Source organism: Ixodes scapularis, unplaced genomic scaffold, assembly GCF_016920785.2.
Source record: "Ixodes scapularis isolate PalLabHiFi unplaced genomic scaffold, ASM1692078v2 PGA_scaffold2__306_contigs__length_199485367, whole genome shotgun sequence".
Taxonomy (NCBI): Eukaryota; Metazoa; Arthropoda; class Arachnida; order Ixodida; family Ixodidae; genus Ixodes; species Ixodes scapularis.
In genome coordinates this window covers 179,890,405-179,913,430 of record NW_024609857.1, presented here as the reverse complement: position 1 = coordinate 179,913,430, position 23,026 = coordinate 179,890,405, and the positions used below count along the sequence as shown (strand labels likewise).

Genomic DNA, 23,026 nt, shown 5'->3' with positions numbered 1-23,026 from the left:
CACGCAATGCGAATCAAAGGTGAGCGTATGTCTTATATTATTTCAATTTATATAGCAATTCATTTGCCTTGAAAAAATATTTTGAAGAATTTTAGGCGGGATTCGAAACCCCGTCCCTTCGGTCTCGAGTCAGACAGGCTACTGGCTAGGCCACCGTGTCCGCCGACTTAGTGCTGGCTGGCGGGAAGAGCATGAGGAGCGAATCAGAAGGCGATGCGAACAAACCCGATACGCTTTCGCGTTCCTATCTTAAAGGCGAAGCTTAAGCTTCCTCCAATGTTTCCTGTTCAAATACATCTTAATGGACGGATATTTCGAACATGCAGCGAGTTCGAGACCAATATTCTCAAAGTGTTTATTTTTTAACTTGCATTTGATCGATTGCGATTAAGATATAATTATGTTTTATCAGTAAATACAAACATAAAGTGGAGTAATTTGAGTGCACGACATCATTTAAACCTTTAATATTGCGAGTTGTTCGTTGTGACCGCGACCTCGCATATATGTATATATGTGTGTGCTATTCTGCCCAACATTGTGGCGTGGAATAGTTAATTATCTGATATTATTGCTTTAATTACCATAAAATTGTGCGTACTGCGGAGTCAAAAAGTATATTACCCCGCAACAAAACTTGGCGTTATAGAATGCATTTCTCTCAAGGTTCAAGCCTGACTTCCAGTGACAAACAAATTAAAGATGTTATATTGATATTTTCTTATAAGGCACTATTATACTTTGCTGGTAGAAAATTAAGTAAATAAGCAATGTATTTTTATAGAAAATCGATACCAAATCGGGTATATTTTATTAACGTTCGTGCCTTCAAATGTACGTACCATATTTTATTTTTTTACATATAACATTAAATTTGCATTAAATTCGTTGACAGTACGTATATTTCAGTTCTCTGGTGATGCCACAGTCAATAAATTAGCTTAAATATGCAAAACTTAAACCCTTACTAAACTTTGCTGAAAATTATTAAAATAGAACAGTTCAAGGAAGTAGGTCGGCAAGCTGGTTAAGGATAGTGGGGTGGACTAGTTCACGCTCGCAGGTGTTGTGACACAGTTAGACGGAACACAAAGACATTGTGGTTGGAAACAATAAATATGATTAAGGATTTAAGACATTATATACAGATTATTAAAGAAACAGCACAAACGAATGTCACTGACAGTATGGAATAAGAGTGTTACAGGCCTTGCCGGGGAGCGATGCAACAGTGTTCGAAGCCTGCTGAGCGTTGCAGGGATGGCTTGGTTGGATGTCTCAGCCCGTCTGGTGACGTGTGGCTAGGGGGCGGCGTCTTCGTAGTCGGGTCTTGCGTGTAGCTGCAAGACTCCGTCGACCTGTCGACGGACGACCTTGCGTAAAGTTGCAAGGCACAACCCGCCGGCCTGATGCTGTCCCGTCGAGTTCCACACTTCTTGTTCTTCTTCGACTTCCTTCTTTTTCTTCTCCCACAGTAAAGGCTTTCTTTCTTTCACGTGAAAATCACCACGCTCACCCTAAATCACCGCAATCACCCCCCGCTTAAGATAGTTGTTTGGTTCAAACAACTACTACCACGTTCACTGTTACCAAACTACCATATGCTATAAATTATGTCCGTTGACCATACACGCACACACACACACACAAAACGTTTCTACGCGAAGGAGAAGGCATTAATAGTTACTGTGCGTTGAGAAAAAAAATATCTTTAACACAAACAGTGGTATATACGTCAAAAGTCACTGAATAAGGACCGTCGGCCACACGTGCACTTAAAACAAAACTACGCACCTAAAACCATGAATGACCTAAACAAATATTCTTGAGCAGCAGAAATCCGACTCATATATTCAGCGCCAACGTTTTCACTACCTTTGATATACTCAACGGCAAAGTCGTATTCCATATTATATATATATATATTTATATATTTCCAAATATATATTTTCTTCGTTTTCCTTTTTCAAGTAATAAAGTTTCAGTTGCGAGTCAGCGCTTGTACCGTCTGCGTGTTTCTTCTCCTTCGTCCGTGTTTGTTTGCGCTGTTTTTACATTATGATCGTATTCCATAAGAGCTAAGCTCCAGCGCAAGACTCGGTTGTTCACGTGCTTTGCAGAATTTATATAAACAGGTGGCTAGTGCTCACTCTGCAAAATGATTGACCTTCCGAACAAAAATACATGAAATTTCTTAACCGCCACGTAAGTGCCAGACCTTCTCGTTCGATTGTTGAATAGCCTGCTTAACGCGGGAGAAGTCGACGACTTGCGTAAGTGACCGGGTGAAGAACATCATCATGCCGTTGCATGAGAACGGCACCCACGCTGGTGCACGACGCATGGGTGCGTAGCACGAAAGGTTTCCAGAACTTTGGTGCTTTTAGAATGGGTTCTTTGGAAAATTATTCTCTTAGCTTGTCAAAAGCCTCTTGTTCCCTTTTTCTCCAATTTACCCTGTTTGGTGCCCTCTTTCGTGTCAGTTCGGTTAGTGGATGAGAAATCTCAGCGTACTGAGGGACGAAATCCCGATAATAGCCCGGAAGGCCGAGGAATGATCGCACCTCTTTTTTCGTCCCTGGCTGTTTAGCAGCTTGAATCTTCTCCAGTGTCTCGACCTGCGCCCTCAGGAGACCATTGCCAACGATGTGTCCGAGGAACTTCACAGAGGAAAAACCAACTTCGCTCTTTGTAGGTCAGATGGTTAAACCGGCATCCTTAACCCGCCGGAAGAACAACTCGAGCGCCTCCAGGTGTTCCTCCCAATTATTTGTGGCAATGAGGACGTCGTCAAAGTAGTGGTAGACCTTTCGGAGACCCTGGACCACTTTCCTCATCAGCCGGGTGAAAATGGCCGGTGCGGTTTTGATGCAAAAGGGCATAACACGGAACTGGTAGAATCCCAATCTGGAAGAGAAGGCGGTCATCGGTTTTGCGTCCTCATGCATTGGAACCTGCCAGTGCCCCTTCGTGAAGTCGAACTTTGAGAAGTACCGGCTTCGTCCTAATTGTGCAAACATCATGTCCACCCTTGGTATTGGTTCGTTGTAGGAGATCAGCGCCCTGTTCAGTTGTAGGAACTCAATGCACAGCCACATTGACTTGTCTTTATTCTTTACCACCACAACAGGTGATTGATACGGAGACTCCGATGGCTCAATTCTGCCTTGCTGTAGCATTTGCTAGATTTCACTTTCCACAGCTTCTTGTAAAAAGAATGGTATCGAGTACTGGTTCACTTGAACAGGGGCGTCTGTTGTAAGCTTCAACTTGCATCCACCAAATCGGTCTATCCTGGAACATCTGAAAACTCCCCTGATGTGCCACCAAGAGGATAGCAACCTGAGTTCGTTGATCGCTAGTTAATTCGTCAGAAACTTTCGCGTCTCGGTAAGTTTCCTTTTGGTGCAGCGTCAGCACAGGTACATCCTCTTCCTCCACTTCTTCGTGTTGGAATGCGGCTGACGCACGTTGGGGTGTCTGATCGGTTAGTGGCCTTTCTTCATACTTCTTCAGCATGTTGATGTGGAAGAAGCGATCGTTCTGGTCCCGAGGTCGATGACGTAGTCGACGTCGTTTCGTCTTTCTAAGACGGCAAAGGGACCTTTCCAAGTCAAGATAAGTTTGTTAGCGTCAGAGGGAAGGAGTAGAAGAACCTTGTCTCCAACAGAGAGTTGGCACACTCTTGCCTTTTTGTCATAGTATTTCTTCTGTACGGCCTTCGCTTTCGCGAGATGTTCTTGGGCGATCCGGCATCTTTCCTCTAACCGCTGGCGCCAGGGCTAGTCTGTGGAATTTTGCGATACGCGAATAACAAAGGCGCTAAGTACCTGTCCCAACTTTTAGGGCACTCCTGACACACCCGGCGTATCATTTGCTTCAACGTACCATTAAAGCGTTCTACAAAGCCATTGGCCATGGGATGGTATGTTGTGGTCGGCAGCTGTCTGAACGAGAGCAGACGACTGAACTCCTTCATGAGTCCAGACAGCAACGATCTCCCACGATCGCTAATGATTTCGCGCGGAAACCCCAGGCGTGAGAACATTTCGAGGAGAGCTTCGGCTACCTTCTCGGTCTCAATGCTTCGCAGAGCAATGGCGTCAGGGTAACGTGTCGCGAAGTCCACCATGGTGAGGACATAGCGGTTTCCCTTCTCTGAGGTTGGTGCTAGTGGGCCCACAAAATCGATGGGTACCCGCTGAAAAGGTGCAGCAATGACCGGCATGTTTCCGAGAGGCACACGGCCTACTAAGTGTTGTGGCACAGTTCGCTGGCAGATGTCAAACGACTTTACGAACCGAGTGACATCTCCCTGCACACCCGGCCAGTAAAACTCCTCGAGCACCCCATCTGTTGTGCGCTTAATTCCCTGGTGTCCAGAAAGAATCCCCTCGTGCACCATTTTCAGCACGAAGCTTCGAAGGTTGCTTGGAACGACCAGCTGTTCAATTTGCTTAGCCGGTGGTAACCTGTAGTGACGGAAAAGAATTCCATTTGTCAACACGAACTTAACATCATCTGGAGAACATAATAGCGCTTCACGACAGGGACGAAGAGTAGGAAGGAGACAACACAATGCGCTAACTTCAACTGGTTCAATCGTCAGAAAATCAAGAGTATAAATACTCTGCATCATTGCGCCATTCAACCAACCCCAAGCCACGCCACTGATCGCAAGGACTGTGTTTCTTGGACGGCCAAATCGATCGACGCCACGCTGACACATCGATCCCTGTAGTTTTTTATCAGGTCTGCCTCTATAATTTCCCTTACCGTCTTATCTCTATGTTTTCTAATGACAGTGCACAAATTAAATTCAGGTTTGCACCCACAGTCATGGCGGTGCGTCGACAAATGACTTTCACGCTGTCCGCTCACTTTTTGGTTGTGCTCGCGCAATCTGTCATTTGGACATCTTCCCGTCTGTCCAACGTACTTTTTACCGCACGTCAGCGGGATCTCAGAAACGACGCGTTCTGCGCAATCTACAAGCGGGCTGCGATGCTTCTTCACGCAGCCAACCGGTGGTTTGCGGTAAGGGTCCGTCATTTTGCACAACTTGGCAAGTCTTTCCGGTGCAGAAAAAACCACCCGAGCATTTACGCGGTTTGCCTGAATGGCTTTAATGGTAGTAAGGTTTTTAGTTTCGTCGACAATTATTTAGTTTTTCTTCACCATGATATTTCTAACTTTCCCTCGGTGGTGAATAGCCTTTTAACAGTTTTGAGTACCGTCCTAGACCCTCTCAAGCTTACGCACGAGGTACCTGTGGACATCGTCATACAGTTTTTAAATATCAGGCTCACACTTTCGGAGCTACATGTGTGTTGGAAATACCAACCAAGAGCAAATAAGCCCCTGCTGCCATTCAATTCATCTCATTCGAAACTTGTTAAGAGAGGAATTGTAAATTTGTGCTTTGTCAATGCCATCAGAAGGCCGTGTCATCATGCGATGCCTTCAGGTCTGAAGAAGCAGTCAGAACGCTTGGTGGCTGCCGGTTTTCCGGGGTCGCTCCTGGTGTCGGTTGCAGAAAAGTTTTTAAAGAAGCTACGAGTAGTAGCAAGTACAGGCGAGGATGTGGCCCAAAAGAAACAAAGAGTGGCGGTTGTGCCTTACATGCACAAAACAGCGCACAATCTCAAAAGGATAGCAAACCGCGTAAATGCTCGGGTGGTTTTTTCTGCACCGGAAAAACTTGCCAAGTTGTGCAAAATGACGGACCCTTACCGCAATCCACCGGTTGGCTGCGTGAAGAAGCATCGCAGCCCGTTTGTAGATTGCGCAGAAGGCGTCGTTTATGAGATCCCGCTGACGTGCGGTAAAAAAGTACGTTGGACAGACGGGAAGATGTCTAATCGACAGATTGCGCGAGAACAACCAAAAAGTGAGCGGACAGCGTGACGGTCATTTGTCAATGCACTGCCATGACTGTGGGTGCAAACCTGAATTTAATTTGTGCACTGTCATTAGAAAACATAGAGATAAGACGGTAAGAGAAATTATGGAGGCAGACCTGATAAAAAACTACAGGGATCGATGTGTCAGCGTGGCGTCGATCGATTTGGCCGACAAAGGGACACAGTTCTTGCGATCAGTGGCGTGGCTTGGAATTGGTTGAATGGCGCGATGATGCGGAGTATTTATACTCTTGATTTTCTCCCGATTAAACCAGTTGAAGTTAGCGCAATGTGTTGTCTCCTTCCAACTCTTCGTCCCTGTCGTGAAGCGCTATTATGTTCTCCAAGTTTCAGTACCAACTCGCCCAAGAATCCGCATTACTAACATCAGCTGCTCGTGACACCACCTCGCGTCCAACAGCTTCAAAGCAGCCGTTTAGCGAAGGGTCTTCTCTTTGCTTGGTTCGCAGCTCCTCTGGATGAATGTCCACTGGATTGACCGTTGCCACTGGTAGCCGGCCAGCTGCACCCTCAAGCTGCTTGTCCGTCGGATCCATAGCAGCCAAGAAAGAGGGCGTATTTGTACGAGTTGGTTGACCGTCAGACAACTGTGGCTCTCATTCGAGGTCTCTGGTGCAGGCTCTTCTTTCTGGGTTGGAGCATACTGCTCTGCTTCCAGTTGATATCAGGAGCAGAAACATCCCGTACGCCAACAACGTTTCCTAATACGACGTCGTACAGCGGATTTCCCGTGCACGTTGCAGTCACTCTGCCCCTGGAATAAGGAGAATCGATGTCCACCTCCACTTCAGGTAGACACCTGACTGTCCGGTCCAGCAGGTAGAGCATTCGGCTTTTTCCTGTCAGTTCGCCATCAGGAACTAATGACCGCTTTACTCTTACTTAGTTACATCTGGAATCCCGGAGAACAGTGACAGGGTGTTCCTCAAGCAGTCCTGTAGCCGTCGGCATATCTTCCGCTTGAACCTCGGTCCCCTTTGTCCTTGTCGTTCCCACCGGATAGTGCTTCGACAAACAGGCGTCGGAGCCCAAGTCCTTGGGACTGTTGCAGTGCATCCCTGAGCACGACGCTTTACCACCAACGTCTGAGTTTTTGTTATAACAAGCCTCGGCTTTATGCCCATTATCGCGACATTTCCAGCAGAAATTCGCATTTTGTTTAGGTCCTTTTGAGTTGAACCAGCAGTCTGCGGCCCGATGGCCCAGTTTGTTACAGAGGAAGCACTGCGGCTTCCTTTTTTCATCTCGATGGGTGGGAATTCTAGCTAACCCGAAGGCTTGCTAGAACATTTTTCTTCTTTATTTTTTTCCAAGGTTGGTCAACCCCTGGGCCTCGAGGTAGTGGTCTGTGGCATCCGCTAGCTTATCGGGGCCCTGGCAGCCCCTTTCCTTTAAAAAGATCACGAGCTTCTCGTGGCATTGTTTTAGGAACTGTTCGGACACTATTTTATCTCGAAGGGCGTCGTAAGTGCGTTCCGTTTTTGCCATCTTTTGCCAGTGGTCAAAATACCCTAAAATGCGGCCAGAAAATTGCCTACCCGTCTCCGTGTCCTCCTGTCTCGCGCTCCGAAACTTAGTGTGGTACCCGTCCCGGTGTACAGAAAACGTTGAAGGAGGGTCTGCTTGAACTTATTATCGTCCATGGCGTCGTCAGGAGCCATGCGTCCGACCACACTTAGCGCCTCTCCTGTCAGGCATAGGCTGAGGGACAAGGCCCATTTATCCGGGGGCCACTCCTGACTAGTTGCCACCCGCTCAAATCTTTGAATGCACGCATTAAGCTCGTCGCGCCTCTCGTTAAATGCCGGTATTAGCTTGTGCGGGCTCCGATGTCCGTGTACAGCGCCAATTGACGTACCCTCACCAGCCGCATATGGAACTACCGTTCCTGCGATCCCCTGTCGCTCCTGTAAGCGTAACTTCAGCTCTAGTACTGCGCGTTCTGCATCTAATCGAGCGCGAGCATTGGCTTCCGATTCTTTGACAGCCTCGCGCTCTGCCACACGCTGATCTCGATCGTGAACACGTTCATCGTCCATCCATTGTTTTAGTTCTGGCCCCGAAAGCCCCAACTCTTTGCCAACCTTCATTAACTTCTCGAGATCCATTCTCGGTCGTCACACAAACACTAGTGAGGTGAAGCTCTTTAGTGTGGAAAACAAGAACAAAGTCCTGCCGCGGACGCCAGATATGCGGTGGACTAGTTCACGCTCGCAGGTATGTGACACAGTAAGACGGAACACAAAGACAATGTGGTTGGATACGACAAATATGATCAAAGATTTAGGACATTATATACAGATTTTTACAAAAACCGCACAAACGAATGTCACTGACAGTATGGAATAAGAGTGTTACAGGCCTTGCCGGAGAGCGATGCGACAGTGTTCGAAGCCTGGTGAGCGTTGCAGGGATGTCTCAGCCCGTCTGTTGACGTGTGGCTAGGGGGCGGCGTCTTCGGAGTCGGGTCTTGCGTGTAGCTGCAAGACTCTGTCGACCTGTTGACGGACGACCTTGCGTAAAGTTGCAAGACACAGCCGGCCGGCCTGATGCTCTCCCGTCGAGTTCCACACTTCTTCTTCGACTTCCTTCTTTTTCTTCTCTTTCAGTGAAGGCTTTCTTTCTTGACGGTGGAAATCACCACGCTCACCCCAAATCACCACATATAGACATGGTAACCCTGGAGAGAGAGGTTACCATGTCTAACAGAGTCCGGCTTTATGATGATTACAAAAAAATAGTAAGGTGTTTTTTTTCATTTTTTGAGTTTAATAAAATCGACTTCGGGAATGTCACAAAAGAGTAGGTGCTTTATTTTGAGAAGTACGAAATATTGAGCGGTCAAACATCCGATTCTCGACCGGTGGGAGGAACATCAGTTCCTCCCACCAAATGTCAAAAGAAGTTTTAGTCTAGTTCTCTTTTAACCGCACATTTTGTATCAAGGTATAATAAGCCCCTTTACAAATTCAGTGCCGTCTGGTGGCTGAAATGTCCGTCCAAATTGCTGTATGCTCATGGCAGATAAAATCTGTTACCTAATCATCAGCGCTAGACGTACGACAGTTGCTTCAGTTTCGAGGGTGTCAACAAACTACCTCTGCAGGTATAGTTGAGTAAACCTCTCGATAAAATTAACATTTCATTGTCACGGGCTGTCTGGGGCGTGCCGAAAACGAGCATTCCAAGGAATTACGTGGCAGCCAGAAATGCGTAGCGCATAGAAGCTTATAAGTCTCGTCTCCGCGTCATCGAACAACAATACAGCGAACAAAGGTCTGGATGCTCAGGCTCCGCATCGGTTTCTGTCTTCAAATTCCTTCTTCACCGGCCATCAAAATGCCGCCATTAGCATGTACAGATCATACACACTTAGGTGATGATAGCTCTCCAAGTGACCAGACTGAATTTATGAAAGAGTCTATTCAGAAAGAAACGGTGGTTACACTTAGAAGAATGGATAGTTGGGCGAGTTTGTGGGAATTTATCTTGGGACACAGCGCGAACAACAGACGTGGACGAAGAAGAAACACACGGGACGAGCGCTGACTATCAACTGAAATATTTTAAGAGGAAAAAAGATGAAAACGACCATTCATAGAGTGCCTTCATACACACGCGCTTTTGCTTGAGTGGTGACATCTCAGCCATTTTTCCGCCCAATCGTTTTTTTTATGCATTTTGAAGTGCGCGCAATTCGGTGTCACTCAGCTCGAGCGCGTAGCTTTGGCTGATGCATAGACGCCATCTTACCGCCCAAGTCACGCACCGAGTGCGCGAGAGCGTCACGCGCTGGCACATTCCGGACAACAATGGATGTCTTCACCCTGGGACAGACAGACATCTAGGCACCCTAACCATTCATCCTTTGCAGTTCACCCCCCGTCAGTGTATTAGGAGACACCTTCATACCAGCGTGATGGCACGTGTTGCTATCCCATAATCAAAAACACCACCTCACTGTCCAGCAGTCCCAAAGACAGTTGGCTGACACACGAGGTACCAAGCGTACCAAATAAAAAGGGCGGGAACCTCGTGTCTCAGCCAACCATCTTTGGCACTGCTGCACAGTGAGGTGGCGTTTTTGAATATGGGATAGCAACACGTGCCATTACGCTGCTATAAATGTGTCTTTTAATACGCAGACGGGGGGTGAACTGCAAAGGATGAATGGCCGTTTTCATGTGTTTTCCTATTAAAATATTTCAGTTGATAGTGAGCGCTCGTCCCGTGTGCTTCTTCTACGTCTACGCCTGTTGTTCGCGCTGTGTCCCAAAAAGAAACGGTGGACCCAATAAAGAGGCTATTGGCGGATGCACATCACGGCTTAAGAAATGCTACGCAGATGCTTTTGCTGTAATGAATGCATTCAAATTTCAAAAGAAGTTATATATTGAGGCTGTCTTTCAAGCTTGTGCTCCTAATTTCACTTTTCAGGAGCGAATACCATATCCATGATGCCAAATATAACACTAGGTGTGCGTTTTGTATGTGACACTTCGTTGGTGAAGGCACGCCAAGACAAAAATCATACTACAGCTCTTCGGGAATACATAAGTATATTTCTTAATACGGTAAGTGTCGACTGTGTGCGTCTTCCAAAATTCTTATTCAATTCTGAACGAATGCTACGCACTCCTTCATGTGTGGCTCAATCTGTAACTAACAAAGTATACTGCATGCTTCTGTAATATATTATAGCTACTTAACTTCTGCGTATGGGGGTAATGCGTCCAACGAATTTGATGTGGTATATTAGATTGTTTTATGTACAAATTAAGGTATTTTCAATCAATCCACATGAAACCTTCTGCTTAAGCCACGCTAAATTTGGCGGGAAAATTTCTGCCTTTAATCTAATCATCAATACCGTTTCCCCGCTATATCTAGTGGGAAAATGGCCGTCACTTTACCTATACAATTCAGTTTCCCATTCAGTTTAGGGGCAAAGTATACGTCACATGAAACACCGAATTCCTTTCCCCATTTCTCTTCCCATTTCATATATCTTCCCGTCTCTCCCCTCGTTCCCCCTCCCTCTCCCTTCTCCCATCTGCCTTCCTTCCCTGCGTTCCCCCTCCATCTCCCCATCTCTCCCCCATTCTCTTCGGTGCCGTACAAAGATGTAAGAACAGAGTCAGATTCGACGTTATCCAGTGACTTCGATTCGCGCCGGATCCATTTAACCGCTTCGATTGTTCCGGTCGATTCAAAACAATCCTGGCGATTCCAATCTCGCCTAATCCAGCCGAAATTGTTAATTCTTCAGCTTCCGACATAAAGAGCCGTAGGACGAAGGAGATTTAGGATTCCAGGAGGTTCGAATCGGAACCCGTATTTCTCCACGATCGATTTGCTCTGCTCTGCCCGTTCGATGGCCCCGTCGGCTCCTCGTTAGTGGCTGCCGTACGCCTTTCACTGCTCCGGCGGCCGATCCCGCCTATTACTGGCGTGCTTAGGGAGCATTTAATACGACATTGATAATTCGAAACACTTTCAGGTACTCAAAGCGGGCACGGTTTTAGCGCCTGCAGGCGCTAAACTTCACTGGGCGCCGTCTTCCTATGCATGTAAAATCATTTTTTTTTTACCCGAACTCAAAGACAAGAACGAAAAATTTCAGAGGGTTTCATATGACCGCGTACTGATTATAACGTTTTAATATCGATCCCTTGTAAGATCTCTTATAAGTGGCAACATTGAACCAATTCTAATTTAAGCGATACATTTTTTTGCTGGCGCAGTGCTGGAGACAGGTGGGCTAGTCCTCCATGCTTGGTTATCTGGCTCACATCAGGAAAGGGATTTCCAGGGTGCGATAACTTACGTGGTGGTTTTTGAGGATGATAAGAAAATGTGGATGGCATAGCCGTGCACTTAAGCTTCGTAATGCCAAATTTTACAAGATAGCCGTTTCACATTTTTCATCTGTTAAACAGAAACTCTACGGCGTTGATGCATTGGACCATCTGTCCAAGCCTCTCATAGTGAGCATTAAAAAGGAAAGAAATTAGTGACAGGCGAGCAGTACCAAAACATATGAGGTCACTCTGCAACTTTGAATTCATAATTCATAAAGAAATTGCAAATTCAGTCAGACAGTTCTTGGGGTTCGACGATGATGCACTACAACTTACAGGCGTTTGAGAAATATCTTGAGATCAGGGTTCTAAAACAACCAGGCTATTTCAGGGACTTTATAGAGCGAAATTCAGAAAATTTAACCAGTTGGCGTTGACCGGCAAAGAAGGAAGTCACCCACAGCTCCCGATTTCGGGCCGGCGGGTACCATTAGAAAGGATACAGAGACACTTAAGACTGCTGATGTGTTAGAATGCGAAAGCATTCGAATATGTAGCGTATTCCTACAAACTACGCTCCGCTTGGAGGAATACCTAGCGTATTCCTACAAACTGCGCGCCGCAGACGTCACTGGGCCAGGCTGAGCCCGGCCGAGCGACATCTGCGTAAGCTGCCCGGGCGGGCAGTGCGGCCGGCCGTTTCGCGCGCTCTGCAAAGCCCAGCCACCCTCTCCCTCTGACAGGTGGCCGGGCCGCTGCGCCATGAAGAAGGGTTCTGTGTGGGGTGGCGTTCCTTGGAACTATGCCACGCGCCAGCCAATGGGAGTTTTTCATCGATTTGCTCCTACAGACTGCAGGCTTTGCTCCATGAGACAGGGTAGTTTAGGTGCCGTTTGACGTGGCTTCAAAAGCTGATAACGCCGGCTCGCCTCCATGGGACCCCCCCCCCCCCCCCTCCACAAGCTAATGCTTTCTTATTAAAAACAGAACAAGAATTCCGCTACAGCTCCGATGCTTTCAGGTTCTTTTGGTGCATTGATTATGAAAATAACTCGCCTTTCACAGCCTGTTCGAGGTTGCACGCTTCAAGATTTTAATTTCAATTCTCTGCTGCCAAATGTTACGCCTCGCAACAGCTTGGTTACCGAGGGGAACGGAAAATATTGCCTTGTCTTTGCCCGACTACGTTCAACAGCCAACAGCAAAGCACCCCGTCAGGTCATTGTTGAATCACACCGTGAACCGAATTTAGCGTACCGCGTGGGCTTTTTTTTCGAGAGTAGCTCTTAGAGCGGCATCGGCGTAACCGCATGACGTCACACGTGACGTTATGAGGACCATGAGTGACGTCACGAGGGTGACGAGTGACGTCACGAGGGCCACAAATGACGTCAAGATGGCCACCAGTAACGTCCCGAGGGCCACGGATGACATCACAACGGTCACCAGTGACGTCAGGATGGCCACGAATGACGTCACGATGGCCACGATTGACGTCACAAGGGTTATTCGTTACGTCACGAGTGCCACTAGTGACGTCAGTAGTGACGTCACGAGGGTCACCACTGACGTCACGAGAGCCACCAGTGACGTCATGAAGGTCACGTGTAACGTCACGAGGTTCACTGGGGTCACGGGTGAAGTTGCCATCGTGACGCCACACGGACATATTCTCCCCTCCCTTCCGCCTCCTCAAAAGCTGCGCTCTGAGTCGATATTACAGGGAATTGTAAACAGCTTTATTTTTTTTTTAAGTCAATTGCTAACAACCGCTTTTGTATCTTGATCGTTGCACAAAAAAACACCCAGGAACAAAATGGCTGACGGAAACGGAAACCTGAAACGGAACGCCGGCGTGGGCCAATGGCAGAGCGCGTCGGCACATCCATTCGCAAGTTCCAGCTACGGTGTCGCCGCACTGGCGGCTAACCTTAGAAACAAAAAAAAAAGAGATTTGCTTTGTCAATCTATGCTGGCAACGCAGGTGAAAGATGCTCACAAACTCCGCCAGAACTAATATTACGCGGCCATAGTACGATATACCGGTAACGTGGTTTTCTACTAAACCACACGCGGCCACAAGACCTCAAAGAAAGCGCGGCCTGCGTCCGCTAGGCGCCTAACCCTCCGCTCGATGGTGCTCGTTCGGCCCAGTGCCATGGGCTTCTCCCTCCAAGATGTGAAGAAGCTTCGCTACTACTTGACACTGAAAACGTCTTCTCCATGGTCAGTGTCTGTTCTGTGGTTGGATGATTCTCGTGGAGCTGCTTTGGCAGCTCCCGTACTAGCCCTGAGCGGAAGTTGTGACGGGCGACGGATAGTGAACAAATGCTCCCGCGTAGACTCTAAGGATTAATTTTGACAAAAAAGGTGGGTTAAATATTGCATTATTTTTTATATAACCAATGTAAGAACACTAATTGCACTATGAACACTTAATTGCTGTTTTAATGAATGCGCGTAACACTCTGCTTCACCGCTTTCGTCCAAAAATATGTGCACTGTTAACTTAGCAGTCGTCCGGTTTCTTGAAGTGCATCTCGGAATTGTCGATGTAGTTATATCAAAGTTTGTTCTCAATGTTTATGATAAGCACAGAAACGTATTAGTCGGGATACAATCGCTACTGCGCCTGGAGTTTCCTCGAGACTGAGCATAGAATAAGTACCCCTAGCGACTGGAAATTATCGTGTTTGGCATCAAATAAATTGTTATGAATTCCGGGACTGACTCTTAGTTATTTTTGAAGCAGTGCGAAATGACTGCATATAATTGCATGTTGGGCCTTGCTCCAGTGCGTAATGCACGTAATGTCTGCGGTACACAGCAAGTTAAAAGCGAAGGGTTCGGAGCTTCTGCCGAGCTATTATATGTTGCATTGTGTGTAGCGATCCACTTTTAGTCCAGCGTTTGTAATATGGGTGTAAAAATATGATTTTAATCATGTTCACGAAAGTGGAATGATCCTGGCATGCTTGTCATGGTTCGTTTGTTCGCTATTTCCGAACATTTTTGTGCCTGCTTGAAGAGAGCAGTGAGCAGGGTTAGTTCACTTTTCTCGAGATGTTCAAACCACTAGTCGTTTTCTGAACTTTTTTGATAGTTGGCGGTCAGAGCTCACCACAAAACCAATCGTGGCATAAAATGCATCGCGTTTAATGCAGCGGCACAGCGGTGCCTCACTTAGTATTAATGATAGGTATTACAGGGTTCAAATTAAATACGAACAGCGGAGCGCGTGGCTGTCAACACGTACGATGCCTGCTGGGGCTCCCTGGAAACTGATAAAGCTGACGGGGAGAAGAGTAGGGCAAGGCGAGATTTTGAGTCCTAGAGTAAATGTGCATCAGACTCCTTGCTGTACATGCTCAGCGTCAGGAGCACACTATCGCAATGGTGCTCTCAGGGCGGCCATGTTGGTTCCAAGCTAGCCTACAGGAAGTGACCGTCGCTTCTTCAGGGGACACGGAGGGGCGGCTTACGTGGCCGTGATTCGGCGTGCTACGGCTTGAAGAGCAGTAAAGTTCCAGTGCGGCGACACGTCACGCGTGTGCTGTCGTCCCGTCATTTGTCGCCTGTTTCCCTCTATGCCTACCGTAGGACGTGGTGGCCGACAAAAATGTGGCCCCTTCGCAAGTCATAGCTGCGCGCTGTTTTCTGGTCCGAGGTTCCCTGATGTGCCGGTAGACTGCTACTTTGCGAGCGCCGGAGATGCGAGCAACGCGAACGTCCTCCGTGTCTGCTTCCCACACTTTAAAAAAAAATGTAAAACACGGATCTGGTTATAAAGCAACGCTGTCATGCTGTACCCATTGGGTACAGATAATGTACAATGGTCAGGGAACCTCAAATTTTCTCCGATTTTAGTGTAGGGTGTATATTTAGCAAACACTAATAGTGCACCGCCTGAAACTCGGCATCTGCCAGGTTGCTTTCCCGCATAAGGTTTAGATCCAGCTCGGTGCACATGATCGCTTTTCCACCAATCAGGAATTGGCGGTGAAGGGTAAGTGAGCGCAGTACCCTCATTCTGCAAGCTTAGCCTGTACAGTTAACTAGTGCAGGGCAGCCAGCACGGAAAGTCAAAAGTTCGCTAACAAACGCCTGAAATTTCCCTCTTTCTGCCTAAATTTCCAGCACTCTCCAAAGGAATTATATAATAGCTGTTTTCTGCATCACTTCTATTTTTACGTTGAGAAATAATTATATCGCCGTACGTTTCGCAAAAATGAGTTTATCGGACCGAAACCGTGGAGATTCAAACTGACTATTGAAACCCTGTATTCGCCTTAGATGTTATATACATCACCAGAAAATAACAGTGCTTTAATAACTTTATTTGGAATTTTTATAATAGTTATTCGAAAACAATAGGTGTAAATCAAGCGAGTTCTCAAACTCCAACACACAGAACACGGGACACAGTAACTACTATTTCGTGCAAGACACTTCACGAAATATCATTATTTATAGCAAGTCTAATCTACAGACATTGTACTATTTCATCATTTACTCAAGCTTGCTTTTTCCAGAACGCACAGCAGCGCTTTCAGTAGCTTCGACATGGCAGCTCTTTTCTTTCACAGTTTCAACGGGGACAATAAAGAGTTAAAACCTGATTATGCAAAAAAGAAAAAAAAAGTGTCTGAATGTTGCCAGATGGTCGCACAACCAACCGTCAAACGGTTGGAAGAAATAACCCAACTTTTGCCAAATCCGCTCAAATAAAATAGAACCTCGAAAACAAAAGACGTAATTGACCCATAAAATTCCAGATGCGGTGGACAAAATTTCCCTCAAACAAACATCCTCATATAGACTTAAATACTACCTTAATCTGGAACATTTTCCTCGGGGTGGCGGCCGTGCTCTAGTGCGTCTGACTCCGATGAGTTTCACCCTTGCCCAGCACAGCCCAAGCTTCTACGCTGCGGCAATGGTGCGCTGGATGTTCGATCACAGCCATTTTTCTTGCCTTGTCACGAACCAGGAGAGCCTCATTGCTGGAGTCAGCGACGACGTACTGGCGCTGTGAAATCGCAATCTCTACACATTGCAGTCCATAACTGGGAATCCTCAGGCATATCCGAAGAAGGCTCGACACTTGGCATTGTCGCGTCTTTTGGAGCTTCAGCGTGCCTGCGGCCAGCATCCCATCACTGCCACCTGTCCAGACTGCCTGCAACTTTCAACCTATTATCACTTGCATCAAGGGGGCTATACCTTTGGCGCATCGGAGCTTGAACACTTTGGTGGCGGCAGCGACGACGTGCTGGCGCTTTGTAATCGCAGTTTCTCCTATTTAGAGTCGATTGCTGGGAGTCCTCGGACATCTTTGAAAAAAGCTCTAGACTTCGCATTACCGCTTCCTCTGGAGCTTCAACGTGCCTTCGGCCAGCCAGAGCCGTTTATACTGAGAGCCATATCAAAAATCTGTCCCTTGGGCCCCTACAGTATTTCTGAAACGTTTTGACGTATCATTTAAAAATTATTGAGGAGTTTGAGATGTTCTTCAAGTTTTCTAAAGGGCCTGACGTGCCTTTTAAGGATTCTTAAAGGTGTAAAAGACCCGTCATTGTTTTTGAGAGGCCTGTGGGAACTATCCCAATCCTATCGAAACCACTCCACCCATCAAAATCGTTTTAACGGGTCTGTGGGAGAGGTCGCGTGGCCCTTCAGGATATATGCGTTGGGGAAGCCTCTTGGCCATTTTGTATCGGCCAGGCGATACGAGTGTTGGAAATAGTGGGGTCGTTCACACGTCCCTCCTTGCGGAGTCTGCGTGTTCTGTGCATCTGTTTCACGGGCTGGACTAGAGAGAGAGAGAGAAAGAGATGGCGTTTTCCCGACACCTAAGGGCGCCAAGCCCTCGCTCACGTAGGAAAGAGGGGGCGTGGGAAATTGGGAGGGGGTCTTTTGGGGTGTTTGTTTGAAGATAACCTGTTTTAGTCGAAATGCCGCCTTCGTTGGAAGCTGGTCACCCTGTTTTTTTCTCGGTCGACAAGCGCAAACTATATGCGCAACAACCAGCGGACGCAGTTTTGGCTTCCCGTCCCAAGCGTGGGACGTATCTTCCAGAGCAATCGGGTCTGTGGAACAAGAATGTGTCTTAGATCCCTGTTTCTTGTGCTTTTTCGTCTGTTCGGCTCCATGAATATCCAGCGATCAAAGACGACGCGGCGGCGGGAGACGTCACCGCGACGCTACTATGGGACGACACAGTGGCTGTGCTAACGACTTCTCTACAGCGGCGGATGTTGGTTGCGCGTTCATTGGTTTCGCTAAACGTGCTACTGACAGTGTGTGTGCACGTGCGGTGCATGTGCTCGTTTTTATTTGTCTAACCACCGTACCTCTCAGGAATTTACTTTGCGGCATTGTGAGAACCGCAAAATATATTTTTGCGACAAATAACTCGGTTGTCCCTGTTTGGTCTGAATACTGCGCTCTTGTCTACAGCATCTTGCGCCCTGGTATGAGTAAGCGTTGGTTCTTATCGTATTCTTAGTTACAACAGGCATGTAAATATAAATTTCCACTAAGATTTTAGACATAATTTTGGTCGTGTATGATTCACGGTCATTTTAGCGTTTAAAAGGTTGAAAGCCGGAGGGGGTCCCAAAGTCTGAAGGGTTTGAGGGATGAAGGCCTGAAGTAGTTTGGAGGGCTCAGAGGTTTTATTGCCCGAAAATATTTGAGGCGCTGAGAAGGTCCTGTAAAAGATAAGGGCAGAAGTGTTATTTTCAATAGGGAGAGTTTCGCCTTTTAAGGAGATTTTGATAGTCTGTCAACAACAGCAGTGTGGTCGGACAACCGATGACTACTTCCGTTCGCAATTTTGGGGTTCTTACTCATAGGAATTATCTCGGATTTCTCATGAATAAAGAAGAGACAATGTCACACCATTTTGTGTTATTGCGAACTACGCTGGTCCTAACAGGCAAACAATTTTGCCAATTGGCCAAACTCTTTCACTATAAATGGCTCTTTGGCCAGCAACCTAGGACTGCCATCTGTCCAGACTGTCTTCCACTATCAATTATCGTTTCCATTAAGTGGGCGCTGGATGTAGCACATGGCAGCTTCAACACTTTGGTAGCGGCAGCGACGACGTACGGGCGCTGTGTAATCGCAGTATCTGCACTTTACAGGTTCGTCGCATAATTTTATGAAGTTTTCAGCGTTCATCTGACTTACCGTCTTTGCTGTACTTTTTTGTAAACCGGAACAAGCTATTAACTACATCGGTAGTTGTTTTCGAGATATGAGGGACAAACCCTCCGGAAACCTTAATTACATGGTTAAGGCCATAGAAGAGAAGCAACCAAGTATCATAAAAGAAGTTGTCAAGGTTCTAAAGGACTCGGTACAGAAGCTGGATGCATTTGCTACGGACATGAGAAATGATGTCGAGGAAATGACAAGTTCCTATGCTGAAATCTACACAGAGCTTGTCAGTATACGAGAATCAATCACGTTCTTAAAGGCGGAAGTATAAAAAACTATGTGGATGGCTTCTTTCGAGACATAGTGGAGGTGAAAATCCGTAGCTAGCAGCATCACAAAGAAGACCAGCAGTTAAGCAAAGCACTCGAAGAAGCGAAACGATAACTAGCAGAACTGATACAATATTGTATAAAAACGAATCTCGAAATCAAAGGGCTTCCAGTTGCCGTAAAAGTAAACTTGCGGAAGGTTGCGGGAACTATAGCTACCTGCCTTGGCACCGGGTCACTGAAGGTGACATTGATGTTGTGCATCTGGTGCAATCTAAAGACAAAATAAAGCCTAACAATGGGCTAAAGTTCACCACTCGTACAGTACAGGACAAGTTTCTGCCTGCGACAGGAACACGAAACTAAACACTCGACTTCTTGGCTTCAAGGCTAATGATCCCTTGTACGTAAATGAACACCTCTTTATTAAGATTAAGAAACTGCAAAGCAAAGCTTTTCAAGAGAAATGAGAGAACTTTAAATTTATTCGCGCATCAGAAGGCCAGGTTTTAATGCGACAATCCGACAGCTCGCCTGTCCTGCAAGGGTCGCCTGAAGAAGACCTGGCAAGAGTATTGTAGCTATCATTATGCCAGTTTTCATAATTGACTTCTTGTGGTCATCTTGCTTTGCATTTTTCATCAGGTTAATCAATTGCAACAAAGCGGCGATACTTCTTTCATATTCCGTACCAATGTACGTAATGTCGGAAAAAATGTAATGCCCTGGTTTTATATATTTCTTTGACATGAGTGTTTTCATGTAATTTCTGTACGTGAAACAGGACTCCAAAATAATGCAACACCTTTGATACCTGGAAAGAGTTTTCCTCCCTTCCATGGCTTTCGCGCGCAGGAGGACGTGGCGTCACGTTCTCTCTAAAAGATGGAATTGTCATTGAGGTTTTATCTGCTGCTTTTGTCACCGGGGATATTATAGACGCATATTTTATAAAACTACCTTATGGTGTAATAATTGGCGTGGTGTACCGCCCTTCTAGCTCTTCCCGACATTATTTCTCGAAAAATGCAAGCAATCTCTCACGACACGATTTCATGACCATAAAGGTTGCATTGTTGCTGTAGAATAATTTAACGTTGATTTGTAATGAATGCTTATAATTGCTATGGCCTGCTTCTTAATTCACTTAACTTGCGCAATCTTACGAATAAACCTACTCGCACAATGTTGTGTTAGAACGCCCTGCCCTCACTGGTTCTGACTGAAAGATAGTGGGTAGAACTCAAGATAGCTTGCTTTGAGGTCTCCCCACTATGCTTCAATCAGAGCCAATCAGAGATCAGGCGTCGTTCTGACATCACCGCAACTCCTGCGCAAGGAGCCGACGACTTGCTCTACGCATAAATTTTACCCTTCGTGGTTTGTGGTGCCAAAGTCTATCACAGCCTGCATTCGCTGTGGATGGTAAGGGCGCGGGCTGTACTTTGGGCATCGTACTGTAAATGCCATGAAAACTAGGGTTTCATGCGAATGAAAACCAGAATATCCGCTGACGCACCGAGCTTAGCGTAACACAAGCGCATCATTTGCGTAGTGGTCAGCGTCTGAAATTTATTTATGGCACAGTCAGTGCAACGATAGCGATAAAGGCATGATAAGCTGCATCCTCCTGGCTTAAACTTTATACTTACATAAGTTCCTAAAGAGTTCCCCTTGGCAGACAGTTGGCGTGGCATTGCATTCAGCCTCTTCGGGAGACAAAACATTGATCTTATAAATAGCACAAAAAAGACGTGTAAAAAAAAAAACAAAGAAGCAGACAGGACAAGCGCTAACTCCCAAGTAAAGTTTATTGAATTCTTCTAAATTTGCTACCGCCCTGCACGCGCGTAATCTCGTCTCAACAAAAAAAAAAAAAAAAAAACGGTGCACCGCCAAGTTAGTAGATATAGCCCACCCACTGCCTGTTCAAAAAGTTATCAAAACAGATAGATCACCCCGCCGCACTGTTTGAACGAGGAAAGGAAAAAAAGCGCGGTGTTAATATTTGCAAGCTAGATAGTGTTAATAAAGCTGTACTCTTTCTGTTGCATATACACCGATGCGACGCTGATGCAAATGTATTTGTTGCAAGCAAGTGTACTTGGTGCCTCCAGCAACTCTCTTTAAAACCTTCCTTCGTTGCGTCCCTACCCTTGCGCAGCGTCCAGCATGGGGGAACAGCCACAAGTTTTACAATGCCCCGGCAAGTGGGGACCGAAATTGTTGCTAAGAGAAGCCGCATGTTTTTGAAGTCTATCATTTAACCAACGTCCCGTCTGGCCTATGTAAACACGACCGCAAGTTAAAGGAATCCTGTGAACCACCTCAGTAGCACAAGGCACAAACTTTGTGACTTGTTTCTTGCGGCAAGCAGGTTGCTTCACTTTTGGCCCGGTCACCATAGCGCACATTTTTGACAATCTGCACGGGACAGTGGAAGCAACATCCACGTCGAACTTTTATGCTATCCTTTTCAAATTTTGCGAAACTTTAGGAGTATAGGGTAGCACCACAAATTTCTTTGGTTTCCTCTTGGGTGCAACGGTTGAGCTTTTCAACTTTTTTTAGAAGGGATTTTGCGACTCCCTGTATTATAACCGAGAGAAAACCGGGGTGTTAAGAGCGAAGTGTCATCACCTCGTAGTTCAGATCCCCGAGTCGACGAAGCACTTTGTAGGGTCCAAAGTAACGTTTCAGGAGCTTCTCGCTGAGACCGCGGCGGCGAATCGGTGTCCACACCCACACCCTGTCTCCGGGCTCGAAGTGGACGTCCCGACGACGAAGGTTGTAGCGGCCAGTGTCGACACGTTGTTGAGCCTGAATCCGAAGTCTGGCGAGCTGACGGACTTCTTCTGCCCTTTGGGCAACCACCTGGGCGTCGTCGCTTGCGTCGAGAGCCGCTTCGTGGGGTAACATAGCGTCCAGCATTGTCGTTACCTTGCGCCCATGCACCAGCTGAAAGGGTGTCATTCCGCTGGTCTCTTGTACGGCCATGTTGTAGGCGAATGTGACGTACGGCAGCACCTCGTCCCATGTCTTGTGCTCCACGTCGACGTACATGGAGATCATGTCGGCAATGGTCTTGTTGAGTCTCTCCGTTAGCCCGTTAGTCTGCGGGTGGTACACCGTGGTGCGGCGATGGCTGGTGTGGCTGAGACGAAGGACTTCTTGCGTCAGCTGGGCCATGAATGATGATCCACGGTCTGAGATCAGGACTTCGGGAGTGCCGTGCCGGAGGACGATGGATTCAATGAAAAACTTGGCAACTTCCACAGCAGTTCCGGAAGGAAGGGCTTTCGTTTCGGCATACCGCGTGAGATAATCTGTGGCGACGATGATCCAGCGATTTCCCGACGTCGACGGCGGAAAAGGGCCAAGTAGATCCATTCTAATCTGCTGGAAGGGTGCTGTTGGCGGAGGAATTGACTGCAAGAGTCCGGCCGGCCTCGTCGGAGGTTTCATTCGTCGTTGGCATTCATGACATGATCGTGTGTACAGGTGGACGGTTTTGGGGAGCTTGGGCCAGTAATACTTTTCACGAATACGGGCCAGGGTCCGGCTGTAAGCAAGGTGTCCGGACGTCGGGTCGTCGTGGCAGGCTTGAAAGATCTCCTCCCGAAGGTCGGTCGGGATTACCAGCAGACATGGCGAGTTGTTGTTCCCGAAGTTCTCTTTGTAGAGTACACCTTGTCTAATGGCGAAGGTCGGCAGCGCTCGTGAAAAAAACACGTGGCATGGCACTCCCGCGCCCTTCCAGGTGCTCTATTAGTGCGCGCAGCTCAGGATCGTCTCGTTGACGCCG

The 23,026-nt window shown here is 47.0% G+C and overlaps 1 protein-coding gene across 1 annotated transcript in view; it reads left to right on the top strand.

Moving 5' to 3' along the window:
* Positions 1-23,026, top strand: part of LOC121836417 (venom metalloproteinase 2-like) — a 107,156-nt gene that overhangs the window by 3,985 nt on the left and 80,145 nt on the right. The window contains exon 2 of the mRNA XM_042291306.1: positions 10,362-10,498. Within this exon, the coding sequence (XP_042147240.1) occupies positions 10,362-10,498 (137 nt within the window). The remainder of the gene's footprint in view (positions 1-10,361; positions 10,499-23,026) is intronic.